General features: G+C 35.8%; 1 protein-coding gene across 5 annotated transcripts in view; it reads right to left on the reverse strand.

The window, feature by feature from the left end:
* The window catches only part of TAFA2 (TAFA chemokine like family member 2), a 507,397-nt gene that overhangs the window by 153,547 nt on the left and 332,570 nt on the right, over window positions 1-21,280 (reverse strand). For all 5 annotated transcript variants that reach the window (XR_010343004.1, XM_012444923.3, XM_012444924.3 and 2 more), the window contains exon 2: window positions 12,045-12,151. Coding sequence is in view for 4 of the 5 variants with exons in the window: in XM_012444923.3 (XP_012300346.1) it covers window positions 12,045-12,150 (106 nt within the window). In the remaining variant the exon portion in view is untranslated. The remainder of the gene's footprint in view (window positions 1-12,044; window positions 12,152-21,280) is intronic.

Consider the following 21,280-nt stretch of genomic DNA (forward strand, 5'->3'; position numbering starts at 1 on the left):
AAATGTTAGAATCAAATTACAGAAATGGCTAATCATTGAGGAGAGAGTCAACTTAATATATGAGAAAGGAAACATGAAAAAGCATTATCAAAAATGAGAAAGAGGTTGCTACATACAGAGAACAGAAAATAATGACCCAACTTAGACAGTAAATATTTCTGGGAAGAAAAAACACCAAAAACATAAAAGCATCAAAGACAAATAAAAGTAAGATTTTCTTACAAAGTGGAAACCTAAGTTTGAAAGGTTTCAATATTAAAAGACACAAAAACACAAACCTCATGTCTATCTAGATTTCTATATGGGTTATATGTCTTTTAATTTTGATCTATCAATTGATAGACAGATATGCATGTTTATTTTTAAAATTCAAACATAAAGAAACTATCTTTAAAGTATCAATATTACCATCCTACTTCTCTTAAAAAAATTACCTACCGCTAGTAAAGAGATAAACCTGGTTTAAATTCCAATTGTCTGAGTCTCCGAAACTGTTCTACAATACTACATGCTAATAGATTGACAATGTAAAATTTAAAGTACTGACTGTTAATTATTTATAAATAGCTCTTATAAAGTCTTGATAAAAACAGTGTCTACTAACACAAACAATAAAATATATGAAAAGGTGATTAAAAAATATTAATGGTCAATAAACCAATAAAAGTTTTATTTATCATCTTTAGTAATTAAAAATCACAAATTAAAAGAGGATAAAATTGGCAAAGATTAAATAGAATAATAAATCTCAATGTTGATAAGGATTTATAAATACAAGTACTCATTCTCTGCTGATAAGAATATAAATTGACAGGTTGACAATTTGACAACATATATCAATATGTATACATTTTAATCTAGTCTAGATCATTTTTTATTAGTGATATTTTATACTTTCTAAATATCCTAAAATGAGTACAAATCATTTTTATAATTGAAAGTATCATTGTCAAAACATCCTGCACTACAAATCTAGCCTAATAAACAGATATGGAAAAAACAGTTATACTTATGAATGTTTATTGCAGCATTATTTTTACTAAAAAAAACAGCTCAAACAATAATATGGCATGGTTAAAAAATTTTCAAAGGAAATGTAAAGAAATGCTCATAAAAAATAAGTGAAAATGTAAGATACAAATCTATAAGTACAGCATAGTCTTAATATGAGCAGAATTTGAGTGTTAATGGTATATGTGTAGTGGAATTACAGGTGTTTTAAAGTTTTTGCTTTATATTTTTATATATTTTTCAGTTGTCTTCGACAATAGCTTATGATATTTTACATTCTAAAATATAAAAACATGATTTTAAACATTACATTTGAAAAGTATATAACTGAAAATATACAACATATGTAACCAAGCTTTAAGAGCTATATAAGATTCTCAAACAAATTAAAAGAAATATAGAGTTGGCAAAGACATTGATAAATTATCCAAATAACAGAAAATAACAATAGTTTAAAATTAACTTTATCCATTTATTAATATTCAAAAGTATAAATTAAAATATAAATAAGAGACTATGTCTAGACCTCCTCACTTAATAAAGATATTCAATTTAATTTTCTAAAAAAATTAGTAGCCATCCAGTATTTTCAGAGTGGTGAGAGGGGAAGCTTTATATACTTCCGCAAGGAAATAAAAAGTAATTAGACAATACATAGAAATACCCTTGTGGCAAATATTTGTCATTTTCTTCTGAAACATTTACCTTTCTACATTCCTCTCTGTATTGAAGGGACCTGGAAGCTTAGATACTAGATTTCCCTGACTGCTTTGCCAGCTGGCTGCTGATTAGTTTCTAATGGCAACCTTTGCTCAGGGATTCCCAACTGGCCTGACCAAGACTTTTTCAAAACTATGCTGAAGTTTGAGGCTCTTCCTACTTAATCCTCCTTCCTTCTCTTCTTTCATGGGTGTCAAACCCTCATAGGCTGAAGGTTCATGCCCTCCTTCTCCTGCACCCCTTCTCTTTATACTTTATATTTATTTATTTATACTTTATACTTTATATTTGTATTTATTTATTTATACTTTATATTTATTAAGGTGTTTCCACCCATTAATTTCTGGTGTGTTGAATTCTGTCTTGGCGTCTGCTTCTTAGGGGACAGCACTCTTATAAGACCCAGGGAAGGAAGAAGTCACCTATTTTTTTCCTAATTCTGGCTTCAGAAGTGCTAAGGTAAGGTACTATAGATGCCCGTGGGCTTTAACAGCATTAGCAGAGAGTGTAGCAGCGTTGGCAGCATTCAGCCTCTCAGGCAGCTCCTGTAGTATCATAAGAGAAATGGTTCCTGATTTCCTGCTCAGTAGCCATGAATTGATTCCTACAGCACAGGAGGCCTTCGTCAGCCCCTATAGCATGTACAATCAGGAGCCCTGTGTAACACTGTCATGCTCCTTGCTCTTCCACTTCTAGGGGCAGGAACAGCTTTCTGAAGCTACAAGTGTCTGGTGATAGCATCACTCTTCCCTATTTCCTTTCCAGCCCATTCAACACTTTGGCACCAATTCCCTGTTTTAAGCTGCCCTACTGTGATTCCAATTTTCCTGACTGGATGTTGAATGATACACACCTAACCATTTCATTCTTTTTGATCTCCAAAGTTCTTATTTGTACTAAATATTGAAAAAATTAATATTACATGTGAACAAAAATTATACAAAGGTTTTTATTTAGTGTTAACAAATAAAATGTCTCAAAGAAATCTAAAAATTAGAATTTTGTTAAGAAATTTAAGGTGCATTTATATAATGTTTTTCAATGCTCCAACTAAAATATATGTTTATGGATATTTTTAGATACATGTAAACACTCAATGTTTACTAAGTGAAAAAAAAAAACAGTAAAGTTGAATATATGTTTATCATATGACCCATCAAATTCTACTTCTAAAAATATATCCGGGAGGAATTTTGTATGTGTGAACCAAAACAAATGTGTAATAATGTCCACAGCAGTATTGTCAATAACAACCAGAACAACCCAAACATCCATCAACAGTAAAAGAGAGAAATATATCTTAGTACATTAATACAATGAAATCCTACATCACAACACAGACGAATCTCAAGAGAAAAACATTGACAGTAAGAAGCAAATCACATTTTTAAAATGCCTATAATAGAATTACGTTTTTACAAAATTAAAAACTAGATGTATTATATCAGTCTATTTTCATGCTGCTATAAAGAACTGCCCAAGACTGGGTAATTTATAAAGGATAGAGGTTTAATTGACTCACAGCTAAGCATGGCTAGGGAGGCCTCAGCAAATTTACTATCATGGCAGAAGGAAAAGGAAAAGCAGGCACTTTCTTCACAGGGCGGCAGGATGGAGCGAGTACCAGCAGGGAAAATGCCGATGTTTATAAAACTGTCAGATCTTGTGAGACTCATTATCATGAGAAAACCATGCGGGGAAAATACCCATGATCCAATTACTTCCACCGGGTCCCATCCTTGCCACGTGGGGATTATTACAATTCAAGGCGGTATTTGGGTGGGGACACAAAGTCAAGCTCTATCACCAGACAAAGCAATATTCTCCATCCACCCTCCTGACAATCGGAGTCTCACCGCAACCTCCGCCTCCGCCCCTCCTCACAGACGGAGTCTCACCGCAACCTCCGCTCCTCCTGACAGACGGAGTCTCGCAGCAACCTCCGCCTCCACCCCTCCTCACAGACGGAGTCTCACCGCAACCTCCGCCTCCACCCCTCCTCACAGACGGAGTCTCACCGCAACCTCCGCCTCCACCCCTCCTCACAGACGGAGTCTCACCGCAACCTCCGCCTCCCAGGTTCAAGGGATTCTCCTGCCTCAGCCTCCTGAGTAGCTGGGACTACAGGTGCGCACCACCATGCCCAGCAATTTGTTTGTATTTTTAGTAGAGACGGGGTTTCAACTTGTTGACCAGGCTGGTCTCAAACTCCTGACCTCATGATCTGCCCACCTCGGCCTCCCAAAGTGCCGGAATTACAGGCATGAGCCACCACACCCTGCCCCAACAAAGCAATATTCTATTGTTCAAAAATAAGAAATTAGGAAAGGGGCATGTGTGGGAAGAGGGGTTGTAATCAGCAACTCTGAGGAGCTGACAACCTTCTAGTACTGGTTGATAACTGCACAGTAATTTGCTTTATATTTATTTTTTATAATACGTAGGTGTTTTATTTACTGTTATAGAAGCATGAAATATTTTAAAATAAAAAAAAGAGAAGAAAAGAATCAGGTTATGAAAGCATAACTCCTAGAAACGAGCAACTCTACCTGCATCGTTTAAAACAGCATCACTAATTAAGGGCAGCATAATCTCTCACAACTAGTCTTTGTCAATAAATGTATGAATACATAAAATAACTGATGAACACCATGCTCTCAAATACATATAACATGTTTATGAATTAAACCAGATGAAACTATGCCCACATGTTGTTTAATAATTTCTGCATGGAGAAATTATGAGTAACTTGATTTCTCTTCTTGGTATATTTCTTTCTTTCCAAAGTTTCTCAAATAAATATATATTACTTTGAAAATTCAATAAAATACATAATAAAAATGTGTCATTAAAAGTCCACAATACAGTTTATGTTCTAGTTATTTTTCTTTCTCTTAGGACATTAATCCAATTGTTTCTTATCAACAAGAAAAACACTATAAATTATAAATCAGTGCTCTTAAACTTTGGTGTACATCCTAATAGCTTCAAACCAGCCCAAGAGATCCTAGTAATATCCCAGGCTAAATTGGATCAAACAATTTTAACTGTAAGAAAATCAGCATTCTGAATATTTCCCCAAAGGATCTTCCCCAGCCACCTCCCCAGGCTAACTGTGCACCACCATCCTCTTTGCTCCCTGCTCTCCAGTCACAGCAATCTTTTTTTTTTTTTAATTGTACTTTAAGTTCTGGGGTACATGTACTGTTGCATAGGTACACACGTGCCATGGTGGTTTGCTGTCTCCACCCCTCACCCCCCGTCACCTACAACAGGTATTTCTCCCAGTGTTATCCCTCCCCAACCTCCCTGCACTGCCCCCTCACTGTCCCTCCTCTAGCCCCCTACCCCCGCAACATACACCAGTGTGTGATGTTCCCCTCCCCATGTCCATGAGTTCTCAATGTTCAACACCCAACTATAAGTGAGAACATGCGGTGTTCGATTTTCTGTTCTTGTGTTAGTTTGCTGAGAATGGTGGTTTCCAGATTCATCCATGTGCCCACAAAGGACATGAACTCATCATTTTTTATGGCTGCGTAGTTTTCCATGGTGTATATGTACCACATTTTCCTTGTCCAGTCTGTCATTGATGGGAATTTGGGTTGGCTCCAGGTATTTGCTATTGTAAAGTGCCAAAATGAACATATGTGTGCGTGTGTCTTCATAATAGAACAATTTATAATCCTTTGGGTATATACCCAAATAGTGTTCCTATTTCTCCACATCAGTTCCAGCTATCTTACTTCAACTCCAGAGAATTATTTCATTCATGTCTCAGTAGCTTGGCTGCTGCTCTTGCCTGGATATCTAGCCCTTCCTCTATCTTCATTCAGATCTTAGCTCCAATGTCTCCTCCCTTGAAAAGTCTTCCCTGAAACTACCCCATCCATTTTACAGTTTATATACTCATAACATCCTGAAATTTTATCTTCACAGCACTTGACTCTGTTTTGCTCACAGCACAGTGAGTCTGCTTTGCTCACTTTTGTTTAGTTTTCTTTGATAGAGAAGCCCTCCATTGCCCAGGCTGAAATGCAGTGGTACAATCTCAGCTCGCTGCAACCTCGGCCTCCCGGGTTCAAGTGATTCTCCCACCTCAGCCTCCAGAGTAGCTGGAATTAGAGGCACACGCAACCACGCCTGGCTAATCTTTGTATTTTTTGGTAGAGATGAGGTTTCACCATGTTGGCCAGGCTGGTCTCGAAATCCTGGCCTCAAGTGATCCACCAGTTTCTGCTTCCCTGAGTGCTGGGATTACAGGTGGGGGCCACTGCGCCTGGCCTCACTTTTTTTCTTTTTTCCTTTCTTATTTTAAGAGAAACTGACTCTGTCATTCAGCTGGAGTACAATGGCATGATCCTAGCTCACTGCAATCTTCAAAGTAATCCCCCTGCCTCAGCCTCCCGAGTAGCTGGGACTACAGGCACAGGCCACTGTACCTGAATAATTTTTTTTTAATCATTTTTCTTAGAGAGGGGTTCTCACTTTGTTGCCCAGGCTGGTCTCAAACTCCTGGCTTCAAGCTATCCTCCCATCTCTGCCTCCCAAAGTGCTGGGATTACAGGAATGAGCCATTGTGCCCAGCCTGCTCACTTTTGTAACTCCAGAATTTGCCTTAAAGCCCAACACTTAACAGATACTCAGTATATATTTTGTTTCATGGATGGTTGGTTGGATAAATTACTAAACTATCAAATGAATCAACAAATGAAGATCTGCCAAAAAAAATTTATGGCTATGTCTCCCAGACTCTGAACTAAAAATCATCTTTATTTTAAAGATTGGTTACTACCATACTGTATACATGTAATGAAACATCACACTGTACTCTATAAATAAGTAAAACTGTCATATATCAATTAAAAATAAAACAAAATTAAAAATTTCGTTTTTCTTTAAAAAAGATCCATTCAATCAAAAGTTCTCACTCAGCCTAATAATTAGCGTGTATTACAATGAGAATAACATATATTCAACCTTTGCTAATCAAACTAACTTTTTTAGGCTCCTTTTTTTGTGTGTATAATTCACCTGTGTGTATCTCTTTCAAACAAAATAAAAATTCTTTTCCAACCCCCAAACCGAGTGATGACTCGTTCTCCTGAGATTTAGTTTGGATGTGATGGGTAAGAAAGAAAAGACAAGAAAACATATTAGCCTTCTAAGATTAATGACTATATTTTTCTGTTGGGAACTTGGAGTCCTAAACTAAAATATCTCCTCTCTGATCCCCAATATCAGAAGCTGTACCTCTTGTAATTGCTTCCAAGGGGGAAATACCACTCATTCTTTCTGACTGACTGTCACAATACTCTGACTTAATCCCCTCCAAAATGCCTAGCTCAATATAATTGTAAGAATTCAGGGCAGCATCTTTCTGTGACAGTTTGAGCAGTAAACTTATTTGTTTGTATGTGAGGGACTGTTAGTTCTCAAAGCACAGAAGATTTCATTAAGAAGATGACAACAATTTCTGATTTTTAGATACCCATTTTTTCAAATCCAAATGTTGTGGATTTCCAGTGTTCCTACATCATGTTCAGAAAATGGAGTAATACGATTCTCCATTTGGTGGCTCTTGAGAGCAGGATATTATTGTACTTGTATTTTGGTAAAGGTATTTATTTATTCTGTGTCTTTCATCTTCTACATTTACCTCTTCTGTAATGACCTATCTACCACTCTCTCCCTTACATATTCCCTCTATGCACACCATCCTCCTTCCTATTTCTAATTGTCTCTGGATGTGCTTGAAAGCATTCATACCTATTGCTGCTCTGCCTGGAGCATCCTTTCCCTGCATATTCCCCTGGCTGACTCCACTAGAAACTTTTGATTTTACTCAAAGGCCTATTTAAAATTATATTCCCTCCTGAATACTTTCTATACATTTTCTTCCTTTATATATTTTCCAGATCATTTATATCATAAAACATCCCATTTTATTTATTTTTCTTATTACCTACTTTCCCACTTCTAGAATAAACAACCCATGAAGACAAAGATTTTTGTCTCTTTTCTGTACTGCTATATTCTCAGGCCTTAATGTAGTTACTCAGAAATCATTAAGTAAACAAACAACTTTTCCATGAGAAATATCCAATTGAAATGACCAATATACTATGCTCTGGGTCTAGGAGAACTTGTTTCCAGAAAGGGGATCAGTTTACCAGTGGAAACAGTAACAGTTCCAGTAAACACAGAGCTACAGCTGTTGCCTGATCATCTATCAGTCTGTGCTCCTTATACTGACAGACCAGAGAAAGAGAGAGAGAGAAAAGGAGTTCAATGTTGATGGGGTAAATATAAAGTTCCCTGATGACCATGAGGAAAGCCCATTTCTACAGTTCTAGACACTGTAGGAATCCAGAACATATCAGATACTCTCATGATCTACTGGGGCATCTTGTGGAATTCCCGTGCCCAGTTATAACTACCAATGCATAAGTAAAGCAGCAAGAGATTGTTAACGCAGGGCTCAGAATTCTCAGTAAAACATTAGGAAAGGTTCCTAGATGAGTAGAAGTGTTAGCAAAAAGAGAGGAAAATCTAGACTGGCTGGGGGTAGGGTGTACAGACCATGAGCACCAACTGCATTAGTGGTACTCTCACTATTCCTCTTCAAGTACATCTTCCTGGAAATTGTGACCAACCAAAATCTTGAATAAATTTTGCCTGGATGGAGTGACCTTCAGTGAGAGACAGATAGATCTGAGGGCCAAGACTGCTTCTGGTACACTATCAAAATCCTTCAGGAACGTGCACCTTTCCTCCACATGCTGTGAATGTTCTCTGATCACAGTTCACAGCTGCCCCCTTCTTTAGAGACTTACCTTCTACTAAAGACGAGCCACTTCCCTAGAGAGGCTACTCCTTACTATGGGGAATAGGCAAGTAGCTAATAGACACAAGGGTAGACAAGGTCATCTATCTTGCCTCTAGGAGGGACCATCTCTGTGGAGCAATTCATGTCTCAGAGATTCCCCATAGGAGCAGATTGGGTGATTCTCCAGCTGAGACTCTATTTGTGCTTAGTTTTTATCTCCTGCTCTAGCTCGCTTTGCTTGCTCTCATTCTCCTGAGAGCACTCTTTCAATAAATCATGTAAACAAGAATTCCTGACTTGGCTCTGGTTCCAAAAAACCCTGCCTTAGACTCATGTCACATGCAAATTGTCTCTGAAAGAATACATCACAATGACAGGCCTTCAAAATTCCCACAAATACAATTCTGATGAACATGAGCTTATAATTTTTTTTAAAAAAATCAAAAGCCATAAAATAAATTAATTACCATGAGTGAAAGTCACTAGGAAGGAAACACAAAGTCGTATAAAATAGGATCATCAGATAGAAATACATGTTATGTAGTAATATTTTTAAAAAAATGAAAACAAAAACCTATCAAAAGTTTGCAGATTAGGAAGAAAAAAAGACATAATTTTGGTAATATATAATAAATAAAATTAAAACTTAATATGTGAATTAAATAGTAGATTAGACCCAAGAGAACACAGAATTAGTGTGGTAGAATAAAAATGTGAATAAATATCCCAGAATAGAATAAAGCACAGAGAGACTTGAAGGTAAAAAAAAGTATATGTAAAATAAAGGTTGAAATACATAGAGAAAAGAGTGAAAAATCTGACATATACCTAACACCTAGCCAGAATTCTAGTTTAGTAGAGACAGTGGTGGGTGAAGAAACTACATTTCAAGAGATGGTGCCTATAATTTTTCAGAATTCATGACAGACACCAATCCAGAGACTTGGGAAATCAAATAAATCCCAAATTGTGTGAGCAAAAAGCAATTCACTAGTACGTATATTTCACGGTTATTTGGAGTAAGACTGCCTAGTTTGGAATCCCAGCTCCTAACTGGGCAACCTGGGACAAATTGCTTAACTTGTCTTTGTCATAGTTTCTGATCTCTAAAACTGGTTTTAAAAATAATATCTACCACATAGATGGTTATGAGATTAAATGAGCTGACATCTTTAATGCTCTTTTGTGCTGTTGAATTTCTAATATTCATCTTTATTACTTTTATCTTGAATGCTCACCAAGGTGTTCTGGATCAGAAACTGATTTCTTATTAATTAACTCACAATAAATAGAAAGTGAACTGGCCTGCCTCGCCCTAAGCCTTAACCCTGATGAAAGCCAAGCCAAATGTCATACATTAGTAGCCGAACTTTCTATAGATGACTGACAGAGAACAATGGATTCTCTTCATTTATATACAGGAGAGAGACAACCATTCCCCTTCCCCTCCTGAAAGGGAAGAATATATTTTGCTCCGTTGAGATCCTAGGTTCTTACCTTAAACATTTAGAATTTAACTATATCCTTCCACAGGCCAGATACACCAAAGGGGTCTCCAAAGTCTGGGCTTTGTACCTAGGGAGATAGCAGCCCAGCCTTTCTTGGATGGTAAGTACATTAATAATCATTTTATAAACATTCCCTACAACTTACATATACACAACACTTATTTTATGTGTAAAATAACTCAAAACAAAAAGGATTTTGTACAGAAAATATAAAGAAAAGAAAGAAAAAAGAACAAAAGGAAGAAAGATAGAAGAAAGAAAACTTCCATAAAATCTTCATCCAAAATATCAGGGGCAGCATGGAAATGTAAAAGCAAAACAACAGAAAATTCTATCTTCTGTAATGTACCAGGTCTGGAGATTTGTTTTCTAACATGATGTGTAATTTCTTACGTTCAAGGACTAATTTCTTGGCAAGAAGTAAGAAAAGATCTTAGTTTCAGAGGTAGCATAGAACATAACACAATTTAAACGTCTTAAAGTAGCTTTAACAATGATATGCGATATATATCATGAACAGTCTTTATGAGGGATCCTCTAAGAGACCCCATCATTTGGCTTTGGACATGAGAAAGTATCTTCATCATGAACACTTGCCGTGCCAGCCTGATGCCCACATTCCTATGATTTCCCCACTCCTCCCAATTCTTTCATAAGCTGGGAAGGGCCACTAAGGTGACCATCAGAAAAATGAGGATGGGGTGTGTTTTCTTGTTAAGTCCAAGGCAGGGCTTGGCCCTAAAGGACTGTAGCTCTTTTAAAAGATGCGTATTTAATACTACTTTGACATTTGGTCTGGTTTGTTTTTGCAAATTTGAGATCACAGGGAATGTCCTCCTCAACATCTTTTTAATTTTACACTGACAAAAAATATTAAAGAGAATTTAAAGTCTGATTTGTGGATCAATATGCTGTATTAAAGAAAAAGAAGAAAAATATATGTATATATGTTCACACAAACGAAAATACACTGTGGGTAGAAAACAGGATAACAAAATATGAAGAAACTCTTTATAAAATTTTATTTTGCAAGATGTCTCTTCTTGATTTTAAATACAGGGGGAAGAGATTAGTTTTATAAGCATCAGTCCCACACACCACGTATTTTCTCTCCCTGGTGTTAATGTTCCATGTAATGCTAATTAAATGGACATGTGTAACTAATTCAAGTGTTACAGAATTCAAAGCAGTCTTAATTCCCCCTTCACCCAAAAATAGAATGAGAAACTAAGTTGTTAGTCTCTAGACTTGATAGTGGGAAGACAACTAAATTATAAGATCACATTTTACAGAAAAATCTAAATTGATTTCTCATGAATATTTGATTATGATAGGGACAGTTCAGAAATAGCCCCATTTTAATTCATATGGAAAAGTAGTTATTTATTATATTGAGTTGTATGGCCAAGAAAGAAGGCAGAAAGAATATAATTGTGAGCTGTCAAGCTTAACACATATGTACAGAGCAAATATTCTCACTCTGTTGAGTGGCAGAATTGAGCCTGCTGAATTACAATACTAAGGGCAGTGTCCAAATGGTGGTCAAAGTGGTACTCTGATGTAAAGAAACATGGCACACAAAAAGCATTGAAAGAAAATTTACATTTAGACATATTATTAAGATACATATCATTACAAATACTTTCTTTATCAGGATGAGTGCAATCTGAAACTTATCTTTATTACATGCCAAATCAACATTTTAATATCACTATCTAAACACGGAAGGAAAGGCAGAGGTCTATTTCCATATTCTTTGAACACTATTTGCAGAAATGGCAGTAATCCTGAAAATATTTTGTTTCCCTATCAGAACCATCTTAAAGTTAACTCTGCATTATTACTTAAAGAAAACGGCCAGGGGTGAATCTATTCACTAAAATTTAACACACCAGTGGACACAAAACATAACAGTCTGTGTTAAGGGTAGTCATCATCCACAAAGAATTGAGGAAAAAAAAAACAGAAAAGCTTACCTTTATGATGGTTTGCACTGGATACAACTTTCCCCCACAAGGTTACAATAAATATTATTATTAGCAGTTTTCCTTTTGTTGCTTTCTGTAAGTATCTCTTACTCATCCTGCAAATAAAAAAAAAATCCTAAGTATGTACATTCAAAGCTTTTCCATTATAATTGTGCTACATTTAAAGCTGTCTACTATACTTTAACCCTTCAACTCCTGAAAACTTTATTTCTTGTATTTAAAATGCCGTTCACTGTATACAAATGATGATCAGAGAAAATAAAGGTTTTTCAAAGTACCTTGATATGATGCAAGAAATAAGCAAAGCTCTGCCTCAGTCAGTGTTCATCCACTTAACCATATCCTAAACCAATCTGGAAATATTACTGTATTTTTCTCCATATAAACATAGATTTAATTTATTAACAAAATCCAAGGCATGGTTATTTGAATAATCTTTAAATTAATGATTTATTATTTTACTTTTTTCCTAACAATTGCCAAGTCAAATGGACAGTGTAACAGTTTAGATGTAATTGCTCAGAAGAATTCCCACACAGAATATGGTCACTTCAAACCTATTAATGTGCTTTTTAAACATGACCTGGCTATCTACATTCCTTACTGCAAAGTGACCTCATCCTCCTAATGTGCACAACTCCACTACAGGCAACACAATATTGTGAGATTCCACCTTGGTGTACATTCCCAGTAGTAAGAGAAAAATGAAAAAGCAGAATAAAAAAAAACAAATCAACCTTTTCATGTTGAATTCATAAAACTAAGGAAAGCAAAAACTGTTACTAAAAAAATAATAGCTACTTACAATAAAAGTTCAGAACTTACTTTCTCCAGCACTTTCTACAACATTCTTTCATTTGTTCTGAAGAACAAATTTGGCCTGTAGGTATATCCATCCCCATTTTGTAGATTAGGAAATTTGGAAATTTGCCTCGGCCACATGTAATGACAGAATAAAAATAGAAACCCAGAATGGTCTAATTCTAAAATTCCTATATTAATCACTAAGGGATAAGCAAAACTGATATGAAATTAAGTCCATCTCCATTTGTTTATGAGGGACATAAAATATGTTTGTCACCCTGTGCCTTTCCAATTCAGATACTATACTGAACTCCATTGTGACTGACCTGCAGATTCTTGCCTGTCTTGCTTTTAAAGCAATTTCCTGGGGTCACTTCCCGATGTAGCCTGATTCCTTTTCCTCTTGTATTTTCTAGGTTACCCATTTTTGTACATTTTTACCTCCAGAACATTCTATCTCCAAAAATGTGACTCAAAGGCAGAAAGGGCAGTTATACATTTTCAAAGAGGGGTCCTTGACATTTTTTCACGTATGACTAAATGCATGAAAAAATAAAGTATATATTATGTATTTTAATATAGATGTATGTTAACAGGTCTTAGCTTGGGGAGGTTGTAGGGATTAATTCACATGTTTAGAAGGCAATATTGTGTAAATAAAAACATGAACTTTTAAGTCAGAATGTCGGGGTTTGAGTCCAGACTTTACTGGCTTCTAATTATGTGGCCTTTACCTGACTTTCCTTTGTTTGGATCTCCTGCTTCAGTTTCTCCAGCAAATTTCTGGATCTCCTGCTGCAGTTTCTTCTACTGTAACATGGGATAATGTATGTGAAATTCCTGGCCCACTGTCAAGCATGTACTAAGGATTCAATGGCTGTGATAGTTGAGAATATTGAGTAATTTGTGTATGTTTGATCCTTTAGTGTTTGGGAGGCTAGTCCCATTCATGTGATGATTGGAGTTTCAGTAGCACCCACAGCTATAACCTCTCTGTGGACCTTAGCCTCATAACATGTCAAAGAAAATGTAAAAGATGATAGGTATTTGAGCTTTCAGATTAGACTGGGTTTAAAACCAGGCTTCCTGCTGACTATATGACTTTGAACAAATTACTTAATAATTCAGATTATTTCACTGTCAGTAAGATGAAGATAATAATATCTACCCAACAGTGTTGTTGGTGTGAAGATTGAATGAAATAGTCTGTGTAAAAGGTTTAATACTATGTATAGCAAATAATAAATGCTCGATAAATGCTAACTGTTACTACAATCATTACTCAGACTAGCGTTTTCTTAAATTCATTCTGTGAGGCACCAGATCCACAGACTGTTATTAAAGTATTAGTAAAAAATAGAGGAAATATATTTGTAACATTCTGAGTTCAACCAATTTAACCAGATTTTTTTAACAAGAGGCATATTGCCAAATATGCTTTTTTAGAAACATTTTCCAGGAACCTCCTCCACAATGTAACACAGCACACTAGTGTCCTCAGGAAGCCTCTTAGAGAAATATTGAACTATAACAATAATCTGGTTTGAAACATTCTCTGTAAATCAAATGTCATTTTAAATCTTCCATTCTATTGCCTTTCTTTCCTCTCTCAGCACTCTTAGTATTAGTTTTAGGAGTATTCTCTTTCCTTCTCCATTTTTTTCAACCATCCTGACTCCCCTCTGCATCTAATCCCTGCAGCCTTATTGTACTGCATATCCTATAACAGAAACTCATCTGACAGGAAGAGCTGCTTAGCATAATTCTTGATAAGAGCTTCTCCTTAGCACATAGCCTCTACTACAAGGGCAATGACCCATCATTTTTCCATACCATTGTGTACCCACCCAATAGGATGACAGACCAACAGCTGGTCAAACTGATAACTAGACATATGGAAATGGAAACACTCACAAAGTTGCCAGGCTATCAAATTAAAGAAAGAAAGGAGAATGCAGGTCAACATTTGGAAGGCTGTTAAGAACCGGCATTTTCTCCTTTTCATAATACCGTCACTCCTGTCCAGTTAATTACCATGTTCCAGCCAATACTATCACTAGAGAATCTCTTAAATGTATATTTTTATATCTATTACTACTGCAACGCTGCAATTCAGACCACCAAACTTTCTCACTGGCCACAGCATCCTAACTGGACATCTGCCATCAAATTACCCTCCTATGTCTGTGTTTTTCACAACTGTATTTGCAGTGTTTAGTAGGTGCCTGATAAATATTGTTGACTGAATGTAATTCATTCTCTATGCTATGGCCAAATGTCTCTATGAGCATAAATCATCCTCGCTTAAAACCTTAACATGGATTCCCTTCTCTGTTCTGAACTGAAGGCCATCATTCTTAGCAAGGTATAAAAATCCTGCAGCAGAATTTTTTTTTAAAGTTTTGATACTTTCTTTATGTCTCTAATCTTATTTTATGTCATTTTGTCCGGTCTCTCTCTCTACACACATTCATAGTCTATATTTAATCCTAAATAATTTCTCCAATGGCTTCCACTAAATCTTACCTCCATGTCACCTGAAATATGATAGCTATTCCCTCAATTCCCACCCACTCTTCAAAATGGGTAACTTCTACTCACTAGTCATGGGGCAGGTTAGAATTCCTCCTATAGGATTTGTTCAAGACCATGTTGAGTGCCCTTCATTCTGCATAACAGCCACTTGCCATACCATATTATAATCCACCAACTTATATTCAACCATTATTCTCATATAAGATTCCTAAAGACAGAAACTGTTCCCCATACATTTGTGAATCTGTAGGGCTCATTCAAAGTCCATCTTAATGGCTGGAAAACAAGTACTTACTGAATGTTGGTGGTGCCTTACAGCCAAATACACTGCATAGTGGTCAATATGAGGAGGAGGAAGTATGTGTCATCTCTTTAGACAACAAATAGGAAGTGAAAAAAGAGGGGGCTTGCAACAAGACACAGCAAACTGAGAAGGAAAAGAAAAAAATGAAATCCAATCTTGAATGTGTTTTATTCTGATTTTTAAGTAACAATCAAGTCTGAACAAAGTGAAACATAATAAAGTGATCAAGGATTTTTGATAAAGGGGCAATACCAAAGAAACACACCTAAAAGGAAAAAGCTGAATGTGCATTTCTTCTTTACAATGCATGATAGCACACAAGGCGGGGAGATTCTCTTCTTTCTCTATTTGCTAACCACCAGGTCTCAGTATAAAATTTCCCACTAGAGAAATAACGAATGTGGTCCTGGGCTCCAACACAGTTTAGAACTGTCACATTCATTTGTGAAAATGGTAAAATTTAAGTGAATTTTGCAACAGCAATAACAGTGTAAAGAAACTGGAAATGGAAGGAAAATACACATAGAAGAGGAAACCTTGAAATCGCTCCCAAGCAGCATCAGCTTGCAAGGAGCACAAAGGAAAATGAGAAATGGTAACCTTGGCAGTGAAGGATGTTGAAGTGAAAAGTTGTAAAGGTGGTGGACTGACAATTAAATCTCCTGGACTTTCTCCCACTGTTCTCTTCTGTTACATATTTCAATTGTGTATGCTGAGGTTTAGATTTTGGGATTATTTGAAATGCTTCTCATCCCACTAATGTTAAAAGTACATTTAATTGTTAAAAAGTAAGAAATAAAAAACTGTTATGCTATAAGAAAAATCATTTCCCCATGAAAACAGAAAGTAAGTGTAGCTGGTCTATAAACAAAAACCTGGAAGGAAAAAAGGGGGGGAATAAAGGAGGTAGTATAAAGGAGATGTATACAAAAGATAAAATGGGGGCTTAGAATCCAACCACCTGGCCTCCCATTGAGCCTAAGACACTTCTGTGGAAACAGAGATCACATAAGGGAAAAGATATATTTTTAAGTCTTTTTAGGACAATTCTGTACATTGATCTATATATCTAACAAACCTGGTGTTAACTAGTTACAATGGTATGAACCTTAACAGACAAATCTTGAAAAGAAATCCACCCTTAGGGCAAAATGCTCAGTGGCTTAGTCATGTGCCCTTTCTCCTCATAGGAATCAGAATGATTGTTATAAAATGTAAATCAAATCATATTACCCCATTGGCCCTATCCCTTGCTTAAAATCCTGGAATTTACCTATTCATTGAAGTGAGAATAAAATATAAATCTCTTACTGGAGAAAAAGCCCAACATCATCTTCCCTCTCCACCATTCTGATTTCATTTCACATCCCTGTTCCTCACTTTCTCTATGCTTCAGGCACACTGGCCCTCCCACTATCCCCTCTGCCAAGCTGATTCTGGACCTTACAGTAAACGTTCACTCTGCCATAAAGGTTCTCCCGCCTGTCCTTGTGTAGAAGTCTGCTTTTCATAATCACCTCCATAGAGATCACCTCCTGACAATCCTGCCCTCCAGAGTCCAGAGAGACCCACCTGAAGTTTCTCTCTCTCTCTCTCTCCAAATAGCCTGTAGTATTTCCTCTATTTATTACAATCTAAAATTATTCTATTTACTACTTTATACATTTGTGTAAGTATCTATTTTCTCCTTCTTCCCATTAAAATGTAGTTTCCATGAGAGCAGAGATTCTTCTTGTAAGTCACAGCTCTAGCACATAGAACATCACCTGGTGCATGGAACATCAACAGATGTAGAATGAAGAAATAAGTGTATTTTATAATCAGAATAAAAGAGGTGAGTTTTTTAATGGAGAAGTTTTATTTTTCTTTTAATTTAAAAAAAACTTTCATTATATTCAACAACTAGAAATGGAGACGTGAAGAACAGTACATATTGGTAGAGCGACAGAAGAAGTCAGAAGAATGAGTGGGCGATGAGGAAATGGAAATAAAGACTTCGATTACTCTTTCAAGAAACATGCAGAGAAGGGAAGTAAAGATGGAGTGGTGGCTACTGAGATTTAAACAAGATAACAGAGCCAAAAGAAAGGGAGGAGTTAAAGATACCAAAGTGAGAGTAGATTATGAAAGCTAATTTTCAAATGAAGTCAAAAAATAGGTAACAGTTTTATAAATGTAAAGCATTCCACGAATATAATTTATTATTATTGCTTTTACTTTTCTTATTTTGATGTAAATTAAATGTATCCTCCAAAACTAAACCATTCTTTGTTCTTGCTAATAGATTAATACAAAAATCCTATTAAATAGGACATCTAGAGCTACAAGTTGACTACATTGTTGGTTTTATCCAAAATCATGTCTAACCTGACTAGCACTTTATGATAAATACTATGCCTGTATATGGAATATCCAAGTTATTACTGAAATAGCAATTGCCTTTGAGGTGGATGGTGCTATCAGTATTGATAGAGAGTAAATAGGTATATATGGATATTAAAGCACAAGAGACTCACACGTAAGTTGTATATAAAAAAGTATATAGTAACAAATTTAGGAGATAATGTAACTCATACATGTAATCGTGTATGTTGTGTGTTATATCATCCAGAAACTGAGGTGATTGATTTTAATCATTTTAATTACTACTTTTATTGTTTTCACTTTACATCATATAACAAATATCATCACATGATGTTATTTTAAGCCACATTCACTAGGCACACTATGTGAGTTATTTAGATTTCCTATCTTGTAAATTATCAAAAGTTTATACAGTTGTATTTTCTTAAGCTAGTCATATGATTAGCCTAATTAGGTCATATTTTCTTGGACAACTTCAAAACACAGACTTTGGAATCTCAGTAAGTCTCTAAACTTTGTCTGAACTGAAACACTTGCTTTAAAATGCTCATTAAGTTTGATATATCAGTGTTTTGTAATGCATCCAGCTCTTGATTCTGTTCAGTAGTCAACCCTGGAGATTTAGCCAAGAAAGCTCCATTGGTTTCTAAGGATTTCCTGGCAGCAAACACAAGTCTCATTTAAGAACCACAATTATCTGCTTCCTTCATCCAAATTTTATACTTCTATTCATTTCCCCACAACACTGCAATTTTGGTGGGTACAAAAACTCAGGAGCACTATTGCTTAATGCATAGCAGTGTATAGCCAAATCACTGGATTTGTGAAAATACCTTTACCACCCACAGATTGAAATGATATGGAATAGAAATGTATTATCATTTAAATGATTTCTCCAGAAACACAATATTCCAGGGTGCCAAGGTCTAACATCCAAAACAGAAAACAATGCTGTAAGGCAAAGATAAAGCAATCATTTAAGATTTATGAGAGCCCTAGAAAAACACCTGAAATGATCAAGACTAAGCTGTATCACCATGCATCTATTATTACGAGTGAATCACTTCCCCTCCTTTTCTATGTATAAAATGGGAATCTCATCTATTTTTTTACAAACAGAAATGTCATTAGAATAAACAAGAAATCATGGGAAAGTTTGAACTTAAAGAAAGATATGTGAAAAAATCAGAGGTGTTAATATTTTTTAAAGGTCCATCTCTCAGAGCATGGGCTTGTAAGTCAGAAAAACCAAACGTGATCCTGGACTCCAACAGATAATAGTTAATAACATTTGTCAGGTTTACTTAACACCAAGTCTCAATGCACACATATGGAATGTATAAATATTACTACATATTGGTGAGATTGTTGTAAAGAATGAGCACAGTATAGATAAAGCTAACTGTATATCTTTCATTCTCACATGCCCTGTTGAGGCATTTTGCTCTTTTCTCAGTGGCTGTAGATAGTTTGAGGAGGGTGCATCCATCACATTTAAATTTCATGTCTCTTTCCATTTCACAGTCTTAACCCTAAACTACATTCTTTCTCTGTATTTCTGTTTTGTATTCAGTGCTCCTGTCCTTACCAACTGCTTATTGTTTTATATTATTAATTATCTACTCCAGGGTCCAAATCTGTCTTCCCAAAGAAAAAAATAAGGAAGAGATGGTACAATTATATAGTGTGACCAAAAATGAGATTTCATATGAACCACTGTAACAAGATATGTAGGATATCAAAAAATAAGCCATAAAAAAATTTAAGTCTAACAAGCTAAAATGTAAAATATATTAAAGCTACTTAATTGAAGCTACCATTGACCTTCTTCACAAAACTGGAAAAAACCACCTCAAGCTTCATATGGAACTAAAAGAGAGCCCGCACAGCCAAGACAATCCTAACCAAAAAAAATAAATAAATAAAAAGCTGGAGGCATCACACTACCTGACTTCAAACTATACTACAAGGCTACAGTAATCAAAACAGCATGGTACTGGTACCAAAACAGAGATATAGATCAATGAAACAGAACAGAGGCCTCAGAAGCAACACTACACATCTACAACAATCTGATCTTTGACAAACTGGATTAAAAAAAGCAATGGGGAAAGATTCTCTGTTTAATAAATGGTGTTGGGAAAACTGGCTAGCCATATGCAGGAAGCTGAAACTGGACCCCTTCCTTACACCTTATACAAAAATTAACTCCAGATGGATTAAAGATTTAAACACAAGAACTAACTCCATAAAAACCCTAGAAAAAAACCTAGGCAAAACCATTCAGGACATAGGCATAGGCAAGGACTTCATAACTAAAAGACCAAAAGCAATGGCAACAAAAGCCAAAATAGACAAATGGGATCTAATTAAATTTAAGAGCTTCTGCACAGCAAAAGAAATAATCATTAGAGTGAATCAGCAACCAACAGAATGGAAAAAAATTTTTATAATCTACCCATCAGACAAAGGGCTAATATCCAGAATCTACAAAGAACTAAAGCAGATTTACAAGAAAAAAAACAAACAAACCCATTCGAAAGTTGGCAAACAAGATGAACAGACACTTTTCAAAAGAAGATATTTATGAGGCCAACAAACATGAAAAAATGCTCATCAACATTGGTTATTAGAGAAATGCAAATCAAAACTACATTGAGATACCATCTCATGCCAGTTAGAATGACAATCATTAAAAAATCTGGAGACAACAGATGCTGGAGAGGATGTGGAGAAAAAGGAACACTTTTACACTGTTGGTGGGAGTGCAAATTAGTTCAACCATTATGGAGACAATGTGGTAATTCCTCAAGGATCTAGAAATGGAAATTCCATTTGACCCAGCAATCCCATTACTGGGTATATACCTAAACGTTTATAAATCATTCTATTATAAAGACACATGCACATGTATGTTTGTTGTGGCACTGTTTACAATAGCAAAGACCTGGAACCAACCCAAATGCCCATCAATGATAGACTGGACAAAGAGAATGTGGCAAATATACCATGGAATACTACGCAGCCACAAAAAACGATGACTTCCCATCCTTTGTAGAAACATGGATGGATCTGGAAACCATCATTCTCAGCAAACTGACACAAGAACAGAAAACCAAACACTGCATGCTTTTACTGATAGGTGGGTGATAAACAATGAGAACACTTGGGCACAGGGAAGGGAACAATAGTCACTGGGGTAGGTAGGGGGTAGGGG

This window comes from Aotus nancymaae, unplaced genomic scaffold (genome assembly GCF_030222135.1).
Source record: "Aotus nancymaae isolate 86718 unplaced genomic scaffold, 86718_ANA_hifiasm-v0.15.2.pri h1tg000016l, whole genome shotgun sequence".
Taxonomy (NCBI): domain Eukaryota; kingdom Metazoa; phylum Chordata; class Mammalia; order Primates; family Aotidae; genus Aotus; species Aotus nancymaae.